This window comes from Colias croceus, chromosome 25, assembly GCF_905220415.1.
Source record: "Colias croceus chromosome 25, ilColCroc2.1".
Taxonomy (NCBI): Eukaryota; Metazoa; Arthropoda; class Insecta; order Lepidoptera; family Pieridae; genus Colias; species Colias croceus.
The window spans coordinates 7,527,257-7,546,852 of NC_059561.1; the positions used below are offsets into that span (position 1 = coordinate 7,527,257).

At 31.8% G+C, this 19,596-nt stretch overlaps 3 protein-coding genes and 3 non-coding genes across 7 annotated transcripts in view; 2 read left to right on the forward strand and 4 right to left on the reverse strand.

Annotated features, from left to right (window-relative positions):
- The window catches only part of LOC123703092 (electron transfer flavoprotein beta subunit lysine methyltransferase-like), a 37,014-nt gene extending 26,414 nt beyond the window's left edge, over positions 1-10,600 (reverse strand). The window contains exon 1 of one of the 2 annotated variants that reach the window (XM_045650974.1): positions 10,338-10,600. The gene's annotated coding sequence lies outside the window, so the exon portion shown is untranslated. The remainder of the gene's footprint in view (positions 1-10,337) is intronic. The other variant, XM_045650973.1, reaches the window with a different exon arrangement.
- A 48-nt stretch (positions 10,601-10,648) lies between these two features.
- LOC123703093 lies at positions 10,649-12,441 on the forward strand. The gene is made up of 3 exons (XM_045650975.1): positions 10,649-10,943; positions 11,452-11,668; positions 11,907-12,441. The coding sequence occupies exons 1-3, from the start codon at positions 10,882-10,884 to the stop codon at positions 12,123-12,125; spliced, it is 498 nt and encodes a 165-aa protein (XP_045506931.1). The 5' UTR covers positions 10,649-10,881; the 3' UTR covers positions 12,126-12,441.
- On the forward strand, positions 11,335-11,406 carry Trnad-guc. Its single transcript has one exon. It is a non-coding gene; the product is annotated as a tRNA-Asp (tRNA).
- Positions 12,435-18,016, reverse strand: LOC123703091 (glucose dehydrogenase [FAD, quinone]-like). Its single transcript, XM_045650972.1, has 5 exons — positions 17,902-18,016; positions 17,581-17,837; positions 15,087-15,241; positions 14,498-14,612; positions 12,435-14,138 (listed from the first exon to the last, which is right to left on the reverse strand). The coding sequence occupies exons 2-5, from the start codon at positions 17,833-17,835 to the stop codon at positions 12,813-12,815; spliced, it is 1,851 nt and encodes a 616-aa protein (XP_045506928.1). The 5' UTR covers positions 17,836-17,837; positions 17,902-18,016; the 3' UTR covers positions 12,435-12,812.
- LOC123703339 lies at positions 14,667-14,785 on the reverse strand. Its single transcript, XR_006752984.1, has one exon. It is a non-coding gene; the product is annotated as a 5S ribosomal RNA (ribosomal RNA).
- Positions 15,694-15,812, reverse strand: LOC123703340. The gene has a single exon (XR_006752985.1). It is a non-coding gene; the product is annotated as a 5S ribosomal RNA (ribosomal RNA).
- Positions 18,017-19,596: the final 1,580 nt, after the last annotated feature.

The following is a 19,596-nucleotide window of genomic DNA, read 5'->3' on the forward strand; positions in this document are numbered from 1 at the left end:
ATTTAGTGTTTAATTCATGTCAATTGGTTCATTAATAAAAAAAATTATGATCATTTAAATAATCACGGCGAACATTTGCTAAGGCATTCATGTACAAGGTGTAATCGTTCAGTGTGCACAGGCGATTTTTTTTTTTGTAAGTATTACAGATAACAAAAAACTTTAAACTGATATCGAAAGTACTTAACCTAATAATGGCCGTAATAATTTTTTTTTAAATAAATCGAGAAATATCAAAAAAAATATCTTTAAACCCTTACATTAAGTATATATATGAAATATGAATATCCCATATACATTTAATATGAAAGATTTTAGCTTTCTTTTTCTTTTTTTGGTTGTCTGCTTTAATTACTTCGCAAATTTGAAGTGGCATTTTCCACGCTTTTCCCGGACATTTTCACGCAGTTTCCGGATATTTTCCGGGCATTTTCCGGGCAATTCCTCACGCATTTTCCGGGGATTTTCCAGGCATTTTCCATGCCTTTTCCGGACCATTTCACGCATTTTCCGGATATTTTCACGCATTTTCCGGGGGTTTTCCAGGCATTTTCCACGCTTTTCCCGGATATTTTCCAGACATTTCCCAGACATTTTCCGGAGATTTTCCAGGCACTTTCCACGCTTTTCCCAGACATTTTTACGCATTTTCCGGATATTTTCCGGACATTTTCATGCATTTTCCGGATATTTTCCATATATTTCTCAGGCATTTCCCAGTCATTTTCCAGACATTTCCCTGACATTTTCCGGGAATTTTCCAGGCATTTTCCACGCCTTTTCCGGACATTTTCACGCATTTTTTGAATATTTTCCGGGCATTTTCTGGGCATCTCTCAGGCATTTTCCGGGGATTTTCCAGGCATTTTCCACGCTTTTTCCGGATATTTTCCAGACATTTTCCTGGCATTTTCCGGAGATTTTTCAGGCATTTTCCACGCTTTTCCCAAACATTTTCACGCATTTTCCGGATATTTTCCGCATATTTTCCGGGTATTTCCCGGACATTTTCACACATTTTCCGGGGGATTTCCCAGATATTTTACAGGCATTTTCCGGATATCCCCGGAAAATGCCCCAGATTTCCGGAAAGTACGTAAGTTTTTTAGCTTAGATTAGTAATAAATTCTATTAACAATTCTATGAATTGTTTATGGTAGTACGTGTTTACTAAATAATTGTATGTAAAGTAGTAACTACTATGCAGTCGCTATTCCACGCGGACGAAGTCGCGGGCACAGCTAGTTTGCAATATCGGAATAACAGACATCTTATCTAATGTTTGTTTGATTTGTGAATGTATTGTCTACAATAATTTGTTTTAGTATGTTACAGTATATTAATAGACGAACAAATACGTAGAATTGGGTCTAAAATAATATTATTTGGACAAACGTACAATATTTTTTTTGTGAAGTGTAATAAATTAAAATAATAGTTTTAATGAATATAATTAATTAATTCATCAGTCTGTTGTTCAAAGACTTTTCATCTTTGTTTCCAACTTAGGTAAAGACGTACATCATCTCAATTTTATCTTGACATCAATCAGACATAACACAAACTTACTCATTTATTTATTCAATCAGACTTCTTTTAGAAGCGTTTTTAAATATCTTCTGACTTCTCTCGTCTAACATCTTATCATATATGCACAGTTTAGCCCACAGGTTTAGCCCTTTGTCAAAAAAAAACATTATTACTAATTAATACTAAATAAACTTTATGCCTATCAAGTATGAACTTTCTAAAATTAAAAAACGTCCTTTCTCTCATAATACATATCAAAATTAAAACTAACAATATAAATATAGAGCAATTAATACGATTATTAGGCCAGGTGTAATTGCATATTGATAACAACTGATAACAGTTAACTGCACTATATTGTTATAAGGTATGAGAATTAACTCTAGGTATACGGAATTTAATTTATATAAAACTAGCTTTCCGCCCGCGGCTTCGCCCGCGTTCCCCAGAAAAACGCGTTCCCGTAGGATTTCCGGGATAAAAACTATCCTATGTCCTTCCTCGGGTTTCAAAATATCTCCATACCAAATTTCATGCAAATTGGTTCAGTAGTTAAGGCGTGATTGAGTAACAGACAGAGTTACTTTCGCATTTATAATATTAGTATGGATTTTAATACAGATTTTTGAATGCTGCTATTTTAACACATATTTTTATACCAATTTCGTATCTTTAAAAGTACATATACATATAAATACGAGTTAATAGGTACAATACTAGAAGATACAATAAGTTCGTACTTCGTACTTTGAACCTTTTCTTCGTAAATCCTAATGGATTAATAATAATTAGTTGCTTTTTATCAGCTTAGCTCAGGGCCGGACCGTGAACTTGTGGGGCCCTGGGCTGAAACTACCCAGGGGCCTTTTTTTTGGAAATGTTCATATTATTTTCTTAATACCTACTTACTTTCGCAATTTTGTTATTTTAACATAATCAAATTTGATTTTAAATCGTTTCATTAGTTCAGGAGTCTATCGCGGACAAACAAAGTGAGAAACAAAGTGAACTTATAATATACACGGTTGAAATGTCGATGAAGTGATGCTTTGACCGCGCGCTCTCCACCCTCTATCTCGAAAACGGTTCACCGTATACAAAATTTTTTAAACAAAATTTGTGGAGAATTTTATATTCTACAATATTGATAATAAATACAAATAGCAAAAAACCCATAAGAAATGAGATATTTTTTGTGACCTTGTAGTTCCTTACACCCTACCATATGTAGATTTTGAGATAACTTTTAGGGTGTCAATATACAAGTATTTACAGACTTACTGCTGGGTGTCTCGAATTCCGAGATTCTTACCTAATTTAACCTTACATGACTGGGCCATAACTCGTTCGGGCTCGTACATAAGAGTTAAAACACTTCTTAATAACCGAATAACGCATTTCGTTAAAAAATCACAAATGTTTATAAGTATATAAATTTTTAATAGTACGTTGATAGTTAAAATAAATCTGTATTAATAAAAAAAAGTATTTGAATAAACGAGTACAAATAAACATTAATTTATCGAAAAAAACAAGTTTTTTCGAAACGGTTTGGTAAAAAAACATGGCTTTAAAATAAGCCTATAAATATATAGCCCTCTAAAAAGAGTAAAAAGTGCATTTTTGAAGTGAAACTTCTTTAAGCGCGTTGCCAACTGCTAAGTCGTTGGTTAAATGCTCTAAGGCTTAGTCGGATGACAATCTAGTGCTAATTTCTCCGGTACTTTTTAAGTTATATTTTTGTAATATATGAAATAAAGTCATGAATATATATCTATACTAGTACCTATCTATACTTATTACTTAATATTATAAAGCTGAAGAGTTTGTATGTTTGTTTGAACGCGTTAATCTCAGGAACTACTGGTCCGATTTAAAAAATTATTTCGGTGTTAGATAGCCCATTTATAGAGGAAGGCTCATCAGGCTAAGACCAACAGGATCTAAGGAATCATCAGGCTAAGACCAACAGGATCTAAGCCACGTGGGTGAAATCGCGGGGCGCAGCTAGTTATTATTATGTATACCTATACATAAACTAGCTGCGCCCCGCGGAACTATTTGGTTATTTTATATAGGAAGGTACCTACAGTGGTGGACGTATAATTAGAAACACGTAACACAATGAAGTAGTCATCAAATTCATTTGACATTTGTGTATAATAACGTATTATAGAGATTAAGCATTGTTTCATATTATGTAATAGAACATCCGTTTATCTAGCTTTATAAGAAATTGCTTAATTTTAATCAAACGTTAGCTTAAATTAATAAAATTTAACAACTTTAAGTGTAGTATAATTTCCGAGTATTTTAGGTCTAGACAACAAATTAGAAACAGCATGGTTCGAGTGTTCTAAAGTCAAAACCTATTAAAATGTCGTTAATATTTTTTTCTTCTACAAATATTTGCACCATTTTTTAAACATTCTATCTACAAGTTTCTGAAAATTAATTAACTTTGCAATAAAAATGGGTAAAAGTAAGATTTGTGACCCATCAACAAGAAAAATACTCTTAAGTTTACATTTTGACAAAAGCTGGAGTTACAAGAAAATTCCAAATCATTTAGTGTTCGATAAAAAGATATTCAATGTTTATAGTCTATTTCAAAAAGCATGGTACTTCTGATCAAGTGTCTAGAAAAGCTTGACCATGAAAAATCACTGCTCACGAGGATAGGCAAATGATTCTTTTGGCAAAGATGGATCCATTTAAAGGCTCAAATTCTATTATAAAATTAGGTTTTTCCGAAGATGAACCACGCCATTGTGTCGATGAGATCGATTTGCAGGTGGTAAGTCGAGGCAAAATTGTTTGTGAAAATGGCCAGGAAAGTACAGCTTCTTATTAGGCAGTACAGGGAATGACGATATGCATTTACTAAGAAATATTGCTTGTGGACAGTCCGCCAGTGAAAAAGTTTTATTTTGGGACGAAACAAATTAATTTAATCAATTCTGATGGCAAAGGTTACGCGCGTCGTCCAGTTAACCATACCTTAGATAATAAATAAACAGTTAAGCATTGCGGAGGAAACATGTATGGGGTTGTTTTGAGATTGTTATAATCTTTATAGACAACAACGGCTTTACAACGTCGTGGCTTAGACTGTATGAGATTGTCACACGTTTGCAAAAACATATTTCCTAATAGAATTGGAACCCTTAAATGAAGAAGAAGAAGAACTTGCCTATCCTCGCGAGCAGTAGTTTTTCATGGTCGAGCTTTTCTAGGCACTTAATCAGAAGTACCTGCATGCTCTTTGAAATAAACTATAGCATTGAATATCTTTTTATCGAACACTCTAAATGATCTGCAATTTTCGTGTAACTCCAGTTTTTGTCAAAGTGTAAACTTAAAATTATTTTTCTTGTTGATGGGTCACAAATCTTACTTTTATCCATTTTGGTGCAAAGTTAATTAATTTTCAGAAACTTTTAGATAGAATGTTTAAAAAATGTTGTTTAATTTTATTAATTTAAGCTAATGTTTGATTAAAATTAAGCAATTTCTTATAAAACTACATAAACGGGTGTTTTATTACATATGAAATAGTGCTTTATCTCTAAAAATAAACTTGATGACTACTTCATTGTGTTACTGTTTCTAATTAAACGTCCACCATATAAAATAACCAAATAGTTTCAATAAATGAGATTTATTTTCTAAAAGTTGAAAATCAACATGCAAACATCCTTTTACATGTTAGCAAAAGTTATTGAAGTAGGTATGCGATTTTCATCATTTTTTTTTCGAAAACCGACTACAGATTTTTTTTTAAATTATCGCCCATTGGTTTTATCGGAGTAAGGGGGCCCTTTTAACCTCGGGGCCCTGGGCTGCAGCCCATAAAGCCCATGGGTAGATCCGGCCCTGGCTTAGCTACATGGCTGATAATTTTAAAGACAAGAACAAAGGACGGATAAAAATAAATACTATTTTTTATTATAATATTTTCACTGTCCTTTGCAGCACATGAGTAGAAAAACGGTTTTCTACTCATGTGGCAGTAGGTTATGTTCTTTGAACTGTAATATAATAACATAGCAATAAGCAGCAAGCAACAGTTGAATATATTATTATATTATACGTACTACTAAGGTAATTAGTAATTTAACTAATTTAAAAATAATATACTCGGGTAAATTCAAGCAAAAGTACATAAATAATACGTAGGTACTAATATTAGATTTACCATTATTTGTTATATTAGTGTGTATTTTCATTTAATATTCTCTGTAAAAACTAGAAACTGCTTTACAAATTGATAGGTACCTATTCAAAATTGCTTAAAAAATAATCACTAAATAACAAAATGCCGTTGTACATGAATTCAATATTAAGGTTAACAACTAAATATTACAAGATCCAGAATATTTTAAATATTTCACATTCTTCCAATCACACTTTTACTTTTGTATTACAAACAGGAGTATCATAACTGGGTATTTTACATACCAAAATAAACCCATGAGGATATTATAATAATCTCGACACCATTAATATTCATTTAACAATAATAAAAACTTAAAAAAATGAGGAAAATATTGCATTATCTGTTATTATATTTTTGAATACAATTTTAAAGGAAAATCGTTTGCGAAATAAGTTACATAATAAATTATTACGTACAGTACCTAATAGAAATACATATTATATTTATGTCATATAAAATAATGGTAAATCCCTAAAAATAAAAATCATAAAAAATCCCTAAACATAAAAAGAACCTTCGCATAATCGTAATTTCTATTTATTTGAATGATAAGCGAAGTTCAGTGACCTTGCACATTGAGAAAATAGGACATTGCACTGTCTACTACGCACTTTTGGGTTGACGAACTTTTATTATTTTTAATCAGTGTCGTAGTGTCTAGTTTATTGTACCTAGACAATGGGTGTACTATTTTTGATAATATTATTAGTGAAATATTGGTTTAGAAATTAGACAACTATGTATTTGCTTGTTTTTAAATAATTATCGTAGGTAGACGTATATCCTTGACGTCTGACGAGTAGAACCTGTTTATGCATGATATATTTTAAAGATTTTTTTTTAATTTGCATGTAATTGCATAATTTATTTATTTATTTATATTTATGATTTTCCAACAAAGGATACAGTCTTTATTATTTTACATAGCTTACAATTGAATACAATATGGTCTACTGCACCTTCAATAACAGGAAAATACAACATTACATTAAATTAAATTCAATAATATTATGTCAATTTGCTGAAAAATAAAATATAAATTTAAACTAATTTTTTTATAAAATAATAATTTTAAATTTTTATATAATAATATAATAACTAGATATTTAATGGCTTTTAGATTAATTTAATGAGATTATACATATATCCTTAATCCTTATATGCCTTTGTTGCGAAAACAAACTTTCATATTGCATTGAGTATTTAACTGTACCTTGAAAGTCGATGCAACGAAAGCAAAAATAAACCAACTGTATGGATTTTTTTTTCATAATTTAATAAACTATTAAATCGATTTTTAGAATGTATAGAACTCTATAAAATCTTTCATTAATCGAATAAGCATTCTCGACTCGAAAATATTAATTTTTTTACGCATATCTTCACTGGGATTTGCATAAAAAATTAAAATATTATCTTAGAAATTAGAATACGTTCGTCAGTTTAATGTTTGTATTCTAGGGTGATTTTTTAATTTAATTTTATATTTATGAAAACCTAAAAAACCTTAAACCAAGTTTGTAAGTATGAAAAAACTACAAACAGAAACCTCCTTATTATTTTATCGCACCAAAACATCTGCTCTACTCTTTGTATTATGCCCGTACCCCACACAAAGCATGCCCCTATAAAGTTGATCAACCCTTACCTTGAACGCCTTCAAGGTCTCCCAGTGAACGCCCGACCTTAGCGATCGATAGGATGAACCTTTATACTACCTATATCTTTTGATTGCTAATGTAAATATGTAGGAAATGTTATTATTTTGATGGTAAAGTAGCCGCTCGTTCTGGTTACAAAAGAGTAAAAAATGAAAAACAACACAAAATAAAAATACAGCTCATTTATGGACCTAGTCGCTCGAGAAGAATGTCTCTTTCGACACGAAAAGATTTTTAGTGTTGATTGTTTAGATTTATTGTAGACATAAAAAAACCATAATTGTATAATATTCATGTGTAAAAGATACCTAAATAAGTACCTGGTCGATTACTGAAACATTAAAACACAGCATTAAAATGTGTAATGCATGCAAGGGAGTAGGGACAAAGGATACATTTTTTCGAATAATTTTGTCAATGCCATTAATTGCTGAAAGCATTTTTATCTTTCTTTCATAAATATTAAAATAATCCTATAAATAGCACATAATTGCACATTTAATTATACACATATTGATTAATTAATAAATCGTTATTATTGCAATTAAAATAATCTGTGGTTTTGTCAAACAACGGTAAATCCACGTTTACTTGCGATAAAGCAGTTTAGGGAAACGAAGTATTTTGTACTGTACATGTTTGTACATTCCGAGCTTTGAATTGATAGCCATTCCATGAAATTGTTTTGTTTTGTCTGTCTTCTTGGTACAGTGGTAATAACGTGGATAAAGTACAGCAATGTTCGAAGTTCGATTTTAATTGGCTATTAAAAATATTGTCTTACATAATATGTAGAAGTAGGTATGTTAATTTACCTTTTTTGTTTGGAAAAAGCAAGCAGTAAAACGAGCATGTATCGATTTGAATGAATTTTTTGAGCTTACGTAAGTACAATAAAATATTTATCTTAAAGGGATTTTTAGAAGGGTTTGAAATTTAAGGTCAATCGATATATAGACGATGTGCTCTATGTAAAGCCACGCGGGCTGTCGCCTGTCAGATAGATACCTAGCCTAGTATAAAATCAATTTTTAAAATACATAAACATTATACATCTGTTTTACTGATCGATTTTATTTAGGGACAAGTAGGAAATCAGCCTTCTGTGCCCTGCCAGACCGAGACATTTTTTTTTCTTCGTCTCCAACGGGAATCGAACCGAATATAAGTTTGTTACTATCACAAATAATATAGTAGGTACATACTATGTTATAATATATTTCTGTGTGTGTTATATAATTGGCCATGAAATTATGTAGGTATAGTAATATAATAATAACATTTACTACAGTTTGTTTATCACGTGAAGTCGTTATGATATTCATAACGTTGAACTTGCGTTATCTCTTGTTTATAAAGATTTTAGTGAAATACGCGTTTTACTAACGTGATTGTGATAATATGGGTTACTACTTACTACCTTATTACGCTTAATTTTAGCTAGTCACTTCGTCTGTATAAACAAAGATACAAAATATATTATGAATGAATTCTTAAAAATTACGTTTCCAAATCGAAAACATGATAAATGTTAGATACAATATTGGCCTACTCATGGAAGGTAAGTCGTAATAAATACCTGCCTATTAATTAACAAACATTTAAAGTTATCCTTTTGATATTATTTTCTTAGATCATCTAAGATTATTTTATAATGGCAATATTGGCTATGTTGAGTTATATATCTGTATTAGTGTAGCTTTTTTATAAACTTAAATATTTAATAATATATTAATTTTTATCGCTAATTTCAAATTACATATTATAAGTAGGTATGTATATCTATTAATGCCACGGTCCGATGATAGATGTGAGAGAATATTCCATGAAAACCACTAGACAGTAGTTTCTACTTTCTTATCTTAATATGCGATCTTATTAGCAATTAGCATACGCTATATTATCTTTTGTTTAAATATTATCACAATGAATATAGACTACTAACTCGAGACCGCAGCTCTAACCTCAAACTCAAACATTTATTTATTTAAATAGGAATTTAGAAGCACTTTTGAATTGTCATAATATAATTTTATCAATTACCAATCAAAGTATCTACCTATACATCGCCCATATTCACAGATCCATCCACTTTTTGAAAAGCTAACCTAGCTATGTACTTTTATATCAAACAAATATTTATAAGAGAAAATGAAATTTATACCTAAGAAAGACGTAAAAATAGGTCATATAGGTAATATTATTTGTACTTTTTTACACTTTCAATTAAAATGCTCTACTTATTTTAATTTTTATGATTTATCCCTATTCAATTTTGAAAAAAAAAAATTCATAAAAAAATAACTAGGTAGGTAGGTAACTAAAAACGTTGTTTTAACATTTACCTTAAATTTTATCACAATACTGCGTACGTACTATGAACTTATCCTCGTGCTAAATTACTAGGTACCTACTATTAAAAATAACAATAATATAATAAGATTAGGCTCTATAACAAAGTGAAGAGTCTAGAGTAATCATTCACAATAAAATAATAACAGATCCATAAACTTCAAGTATTGTTGAAATTCACAAAAGCTTTTGAGAATTTTATTCAAAAGTAACATCTTACCTACTAGTAACAAATACTATTCAAATCATTCGGAGAAAATAAACATTGGCTTTTACATAACACGAATTCAGTACCTAGGTATATAGAATGTTCAGTGGAATAAATGCATCTTTTATTGGAAATCTGAATACGATTATGAATACGTAAAAACTTTGCAAGGCATTGAATTAAAAAAAAAGTGCCAAGGTTGTAGAATTCCTAATATCGCAACAAAATTCAGTATCCGTCAAATAACCCAATTAGGAAATACAAGATCCGACAACAGTTTTCCTATCAACGATAAACCCGAGCGGGAATTCCATTTGGCGCGCGCACGCTTGGATAAAACGCACTCACACCAACACATGTTGATAACCTTAGCACAAATGGTCGACGCTCTTTCCCCTCTGTCGCCGTACTTCCATACCTTAGAGGGCGGCGGGGCAGATCAATAGCTCATTGGAAAGGCCACACAACACGTTCGAACTTGTAAAGTATTGCAGAAATCTCATTGAAGAAATGCCCGCCGCACACATGCGCACTGTATCACTGAAATTTGTCTACGAACACCACTACATCAAAATTTACGAGCGAATTTCGTGGAATCACACACAACACTGACCCGGCGCTACGCACACATGCTCATTTTCGTGCGCATGCGTGGCTATTTGTATAAATATAGGTGCTTACGTATACTTTTCGTCATTCGCTCGAAGCTACCGTAGTGAATTCACGTCTGATTATTCTGTGAACTTGTGAAATAGTTGCGACATATTTTACGAGCGCCATCAAGCGAGATAACAAGGATTAGCGAGGATTTCAGTGCTCTGTGAAAAGTGTTAGTGAAAATTACTCGTTACGAGTCTGAGTTGGCAAAAATTTGTGAAAATTTGAGAAGTATTAATTTGAAAAGCATCAAAATGTACAACGATTCAGTGGTTCCCGTAAAGACGGAGTCTTTCAGTGGAGTTGCAGCCAAAAGGTAAATATTAATTATCAACTTTCTATAACCCATATATTTTTATTTTTATTAGATGGAAGAAATAGTCCCAGTATTACATAATATTAACAATTAAATATTACACAACTTCAATGTAATTACAGTGCGTTAATTAAAAACTATTAAGTCGTCTAGATATGTTTTGTAAACACAACTTCTAATGTAGATTTTTTTTATTTTGTTAACTAATTATATATTTTGTAATTTTATCGGATAAGACAAATTATAAATTATTAAATTACTAAACCGCATTCATTTGATTCAAAGTTTGAAATAATAAAACAATTTTAAAACGTTCATTTTCTAATAATTTTACTTGATAAAAACCCCACATAAAAGCATTTGTCCAAACAATTTCACAATGGTTACGAAATCCTCGGTAGTATAGTGGTAAGTATCCCCGCCTGTCACGCGGGAGACCGGGGTTCGATTCCCCGCCGGGGAGATGAGTTTTTTTTATATTTTACTTATAATTTTTTTTCTTTTTCAGTCCTATCGGACAGTGCATCAAGTCTGCGCTCAGGCGTGCTTGTGTGGAGAAGAGACTAACTATTGGTCTCATGCCGGCGTTACAGTTTCTATCAAAGAACAGCAATGGAGCCCTTTTCTGCATCCAAGCTGAAGCAAGGCCGGGTGACAGCGCTACACATATGCAAGAAGTGCTGTTACAGGCTTTTTGCATGGAGAACGACATTTATACTATTAAGGTAAGCATCAAAATTTATAATTTTAGTTTTAAAATTTTGTAGTGCCACCTATTGATATAATGGAGAAATTAGGATATTATTTTAGCGCCATCTGGTGGTAGTTTATACGAATAAAGTGTTATAAATAACGCCATCTAAATTCAGTGTTACATTTTTCTAAGATTCGTTGTGAAAAATTACTAACTAAATCGTAAAAAAATAAGTGGTTTATTTACATTTTACTTTCTTTTGTCTACAGGTCGATTCAGAAGAGAAGTTGAAAAACTTACTGGGCTGCAGCAAGACATCATTAGATTTCACCTGCGTTTTGATCCACTACCCCTTTTTGGATCCCTACAGTGATTGCCCAGAAATTGATCTTTCTGTACTATCAGAGTCTGAGAAAGATTTAATTGACCACTGCGAAACCAATTGGGGCTACACCCAGGTTCCAGTCATCAAACTACCAGAGAAGTGAAAACTTTGCTGTTAGAAAATTTTTGGAAAAAAAAAATTGACCGACATGGTCCCAGTATCGTTTTGGCGTACAAGCCATTTATTGTTACGTTTGTCCTTATGGACTTGTTAATATAGCGTAGCATATTGTACATTGTTTGAGGAGTCAGGAAGCCATTCTGGCTGTATTTACATTGTATTTAGAAAATGATGTTGATGAAGTAAAGGTGGTTTTGTAATTATGTAATTATTGTTAATCAGATAGATGGATGAAGATATTTTATACCTTTGTAAATTTGTTTAAATTGTAGCATTAACAATAAAAGATTAGTGAACAATGTGTGGTTTTATTTCGAACTTAATATATTACATATACATAATATATACAATATATTATGTACATATATACCTATAACTTGACTATAACTGACTTTCCTATAAACATGATAAATAGTATAGTAAATACTAAATATGTAGTAAGGCAATATAAGAACAAGAACAATGTTCACAACACTAAACATTGAAATAAGAAATTAAAAGTTAAATTGCTTAAAATATGTAATTAAAAAGATTGAAATAAATACATGGATAGCTCGGTACAAGTACATTTTCTTACATACATATTAATTATGAAAGAATTTTAGAAAATTATGCGAAATTTAACGAAAATAAATACTCCTTAGCCTATCAGGAACAATTATTGTCAACCCTAAACATGTGTTACATTTGCCCAGTACTTGATAATAAAATCGGCACCACGTTCCCCAATCATCATACACGGTGCATTCGTATTACCCAAAGTCACTACAGGCATTATAGATCCATCTATTACTCTGAGCCTATCTATTCCATAAACCCTTAATTCTGGATCAACAACTGCTGTATCATCATCTTCTGGACCCATTTTACAAGTGCCCACAGGATGATATGTACCAGACGTATAATATTTCATTACACATAGGAGATAGTCATCCGTCCCCCATTCGAAATCTTCACAATACGGCAGCGGAGTACGAACAAAATATGCCCCTTTACTTCTAAACGCATGCGTATCTTCTAGTGATAACGCAAATCTAGTGCCTCGTAACAACGGAAGGAAATCTGTTTCATCGTCAAAGTAATTAGGATACAACAGTGGATGACCGTATGGGTCATTGGGATTTAGGAGAAGTCTGCCTCGACTCTTTGGGGCTATATTCATCACACGCAAAACGATGCCATCGTAAAACGATGCCGGAAGTATGGCCACTTCAATGTACGCGGCAGGATCTTTAATGAATTCTCGCCAAGAACTCGTGTGATCAGCTTGATATTGAACATCAGGAGCGGCTAAGCCATGTTTACTTTTAAGAAAAGCAATCGAGTTCGTTGGACCGTTCCCTGATAAAGGTCGTTCATGTGGGGACATGTCGAAGAAGTTTTTAACGTTGTAAAATAATTCGTCCGCATTTACAGTCGTGGCTGTTCCATTAGGCAGAGCGACTAGAAGACCATTGTATGTGACGTGGTCGTGTAAATTTTCACCAACAGGCAGGTCTATTATCACAGGAATATTGAGCGATTTTAAATGTTCTCTTGGCCCAATTCCAGACCACATTAACAATTGTGGAGAATTGATAGATCCAGCGCTTAGTATGACTTCTTTTTTAGCGTATGCGGTGTATTTCTTATTGTTTCTTTCATAAATAACACCGACAGCTTCACCGTTCTCTATTAAGACTTTCTTTACTTCTGAGTTAACTTTAACCACGAGGTTATCTCTGTTGTATCTAACTGGTTGAATGAATGCTGTGTTTGCGGACCATCTTACTCCATTTCTGGCGAAAGCTTGCGCTTGGTTCGTTCCTTCTTGATGTGCCCCGTTATAGTCTGTTAATGGTAAGCCTCTTTCTATGTGAGATTCTGTAATCATTCTAGCTATATTGTCGATATACGTGAACCTTTGTATTGGTTGCTCTCCGTAAATATCGTGATATTTTCTATCTAGTTCTTCTATTTCTAAATTGTCTTCGTGCTTTTTGAAGAATGGTAATACCTGTAAGAATTTACTTCTTTTTATCACTAGAAAATAATTAAATGTCACAAATAATTAAATTTCAAAAATTAAAGAGATTAGTACTAGGACAGTTTGTAGGTACTAGCGTTATAAAGTTTTAAAGAACAAGCGTTATTGTTCAAACAATTTATTATTTGAAATCATTATACTCTGAATTTTATACTACGCCATGTACATTATTACATTATTGCTAGCATAAATGCGCAGGCGCAGTAAATTACAACTTCATCAAAAACCGATACCTATTGAAATAACCATAAAATTCAAATTGATTAGTGATAAAGTTACCCGATCAGTCTTCAACAAAAAATAAAATATTAAGCAGAAAATAAACTTACCTCTTCATAACTCCAACCTTTGTTACCTAGCGCTGCCCAACGATCGTAATCTAGACGATTTCCTCTTATATACGACATTGAATTAATGGACCCGGAACCGCCCATCATTTTACCTCTGAAATTATTACAAAAAAATAAAACAGAAAATAATCAAAAGAATGTGGCAAAAAGCCAACATCACGCGGTGTTCCCAGGCGGTCACCCATCCAAGTACTGACCGCGCCCGACGTTGCTTAACTTCGGTGATCGGACGAGAACCGGTGTATTCAACGTGGTATGGACGTTGGCGATTGATATGTTGAAATTTAGAATCACTTGATAACTAAAATAGTTCAATTTTAAAACTATGTATTTTTTTTGTCAATTAATCTCGTGGTCCAGTTATTCAGAAAGTTTTGTGTAGCACATTCCATCTTTTTACTTTTTTTTACTGATATTTTTCACAATTGAATTCAAATTTGAAATTACATATTATATCCATCTTTCTAGACTAGGCTAGAACAGACTTTCGTTCCAAACCTTATTTTATTATTTAATACATACTTACTTTTTTAAATTGTCATCACTTATTTCTTTAATTTTAACCTACCTCGGCCACGAACACCTCCCGCCATACGCCAAGCAACTCTTTCCATTCGGCTCCGTGCTATACCCCCAGTCGACATTCGAACCTATTAGAGAGTTATGCAGCCCTGGTATCAGGGTTATGTCGGGCTGTTCTGGTCCAGCTTCTAGGAGTAAAACCTGTAAAAAATGAAATATATAATGTACCTAATAGTAATTGCGTGTCTTTTCTAAATGTATGCTAATATTATAAAGCTGAAGAGTTTGTTTGTTTGTTTGAACGCGCTAATCTCGGGAACTACTGGTACGATTTGAAAAATTCTTTCGGTGTTAGGAAGGCTATAATAGTCTATATATATCATCACGCTAAGACCAACAGGAGCGGAGCAATGCGGGTGAAACCGCGGGGAACAGCTAGTAAATAATATAAATAAATTTAAGTCAAATTCCAACATTTATTTATTCAATTATGTATAATTCTTCTAGTAGCACTTTTGAAATGTCATAAAATATTTTTAATATTTATCACCGATTCGGAAAGCTGTATCTATGGAGAAAAATTATATCATATTGGATATGTAAAGAATAAAGATATATATAATATATATGCTAATAAAATAAAAAAAGTAAAAAGCCAACATCACGCGGTGTTCCCAGGCGGTCACCCATCCAAGTACTGACCGCGCCCGACGTTGCTTAACTTCGGTGATCGGACGAGAACCGGTGTATTCAACGTGGTATGGACGTTGGCGATAGATGTCGTGAAATTTAGGATGAGTTGATTACACTTTGAAACTTCGCTACTATCAAAGTTTTAGTTTTGTCGGATTCATCCATCATTTTTTTTATCGACGATAGGGAAGAGCTTGACCACAATCTCGCCTGATTTTTGTAGTAAGCATGGTAGTAGGTAATTACCGCGAATTTAAAAGCAATTTGTACCTGACACACTTTAAAGTAGTTTAAACCAATTTTCCTGTCCATCTATATGATTAACACTAAATATGACCCTTTATACATAATATCTGTGTACTTAATATCTTTTAATTACTTTATGCACGTTATTACCTATTTATTATTTCAATTGCTTGTTGCCATGCTAACTTAATTATCAAAATATTAAAACTAATATTACTTATCACTACCTACCTACATAGTATAAAACAAAGACGCTTTCTCTGTCCCTTTGTATGCTTAAATCTTTAAAACTACGCAACGGATTTTGATGCGGTTTTTTTAATAGATAGAGTGATTTAAGAGGAAGGTTTTAGTATATAATTTATTAGGTTTGAGACAAAGCGGGCGAAGCCGCGGCGGGCGGTAAGCTAGTAAATAATATATTGTTCCATGTTCAAGGTAATTTTGTCTATTGATATTCATTTCAGTTCATTTTTTTCATACCCCTGCAGTCCGCAGATAACATAATAATTAATACGTGATAACACTTTATTACATAATACATACCTACAGAACTGTATACTACATATTCATATTTAAAAAAATTGGGAATGTATTCGATACAAAGACGACGATAAAGTCGATTTACGAACGTGCTAGGTGCCAAAAATTTTTTTTACTTCATGGAAAAGGTTACAATGTTATTTCCTATTTAAATTCAATAATATTATGATTTTTAACTAAAAAACAAAAAAAAACCTTACTAATCTCATACCTACGTATTATATAGTATTGTAGATCATATATGTTTATACATATATACCTACTTATTAAATTAATAATCTATAGACGTAAATATCAATAGTATTGGCGGGATAGTCCATTAGATACCTAATTATATATTATCTGTGTATCTTTTATCACATTACGCTCACGCATTGCTGATTGCAATACCTACCTAAAAGCTTTTAGACATCTGATAATAAATTTGGATTATTTTGTAGACAAACATTGAAAGGGCATAGATAAGAATTTTAGGTATTGATAAGGGCTGCTGAATAGAGTGATTTTACCATTATAGAATACCTATTGCACTTCTTCATTATCCTACTAAATACCACTCAAATCTACAAAACAAACTTGACACATGAATCTAATTTAAATTTAAAAAAAGTTAAGTAGGTGATCACTCTTGTAATGAATTAATATTTAGTGAAAAATCAAACTCAAACTTTTCTTAGAACATTTAGTAGAATTGAAATCATGCTCAGTGTTAACTGCTCATAAAAATACTGTAAGTTTTACAAACAAAAGTAGGTACCCGCCACTTTGAGAAACACTTATCTCAGATTACAACGTCATAAACAAAAAAAAATGTGTGCGTGTAGTGTACACACGTAAGAAGTGAAACTTCTTTATGACCTTATTTTTCAAAAAATAATTTACTATACTTATGCAACTTTACAGAAATACGTCGAATCACGCGTGGTAGGGATAAGAAAAAGATGGCGCGTAACGGAAAAATGTCACGCGTAACGAAAAAATGTTACACTAAATTGTTTTCCAACCCTGATAAAGAAGTTTCATTTCAATAAATAAAAACACCTGTGAAAAACACTAACCTTCCAATCCGGGAATTCACTCAACCTTGTAGCTACCACACACCCCGCTGAGCCACCTCCGACAACTATAAAATCGTAATGCTCTTCATCTTCAGTATCATCATGAACACCAATACCTTCCTGTATACGTCTATCTATAGAATCTCCATACATTTGCACCAGCACATTTAGGAAAGCATATCCCAAATAGGAACATGCAGTCAGATGACTATTGACAGGACATACCTCCGTGAGATTTAGGGGTTGCCAAATCATGGCTGAAATTATAAATGAAAATTGACAATATGTTCACATTAATAACTGGAAGATGATTGGAATTACCTTTTTTGGAATTAGAACTTTTTTATAATAGAATAGTTTTTAATATAGTGGTTGATAAATAATGAATGCTAATAGAACCTAATAGACCATATTATTATAGGTCAGATCGCTACGTTTGTAGTGGTGGTAATGAAGACAGACTAATATGCATTTAAATTTATCCGATAATTAATACATAATTAGTGATTAAGGTTTAATATAACTCGCCTTTTGTTCGTACTTTAGGTTTAACCTTTTATATAAAGTATAAAAAAGTCATATTGTAGGTGATCTCCTTACATTAATTAATGTTACAAAGTGCACACTTTCCATTTAGCAGTGCAAAACATTATAGCTTATATTTCAAAAAATCATCATAACCTGCATTTTTATAAAAAAGGATATTTCATGTTAGTATTTTCTGGTGTTTTGTTTTACGCGAGTATTACAATAATTAAAGATTTTAACGGATTTTAAACGCGATTTATTCATAATAATATTATTATCCCGACGAAATCGTTAGGATAATAATCCGTTAAAATCTTTAATTTCTAAATATTTCATGTTAGTTTGAGATTTAAAATATTGTTACAGATATTGAAGCGTGATTCATTCCATGTGATTCACGAATCTCGATTAAATAAGATAATACATAGATAATGCTTCAATAAAAATCAAAAGTAAATTTACCGTTTGACTATGTTTATGATCCGATATTGCAGAATTTTAAGAATAACAATACTCATCCGATCTGTGCCAAGATAGAAATACAAGTATTAAATTCAGTAGCGGATAATAAAATAAGTAGTTTATGTTAGTTTATGTAAATTATTCCAATAATTAGAATGCTTTTTGACTGTCGCGTCCATAATAAGGCTGTTTCGATTAAAAACATTCTGTTATCGGCTAATGTTCAATAAAATTGTAATTTCATTCAGTTAATAGTTGTTTTTTGGAACTTCAAATTATTATAATAAAATAGATTATGGAATACGCGTGATAGTCATAATTACATATTTAAATAAATTTTGTTCGTTATTGACCTACTTATCGTATAGAAGGTAGCAACGTTGACAAGAGAGAATTTTAGAATAGGTACATACTTGGTTCTTTGATATACTATTTCTCTTCCTATTTCGGTTAGAGTCCGGGCTGTCTGGCTGGCCGCAGTGGTTGCGTTTATTAGTGCGCATCTTATCTGCACAGGAAAATATCCTAAATTTAAAGTCATTTATTAACGCGTAATTTTTAATCTTTTGCCTTTAGATAGATCCATCAGACATAATTTTTTTATTGCAAGACGTTTTTTTCGTTGTTAAATAGGTGCCATACGCAATTTTTTATTTCAAAATATTTAAAATGTCAACGAAATAAGTGAAATTCCATCAACATGTTTTAATAGAATTCTATTTATAAGTATAATTTTATAGTCTGTGGTGTAGTCATTAAAAATGTCTAGGTTAATTAAAAACGTTAATTTTTAATTTTCATTGAATTTTAATGACTTTTTTGTGTTATAGACTTTTTTATGTGTATATAGCTGTAAAAACATGTCATTTCCGAAACACTTTTTTAATTTATATTTAAATTTACCAAACTGCATTGCAATTTGCAATAAAATTGTTAGAAAGTAGAAACACACCCAATTTAAACGGAGCGACACGGGTGATTAGTCTAGCTTTAAAATTAAAATATAAAAAATAAACATCAAAATCG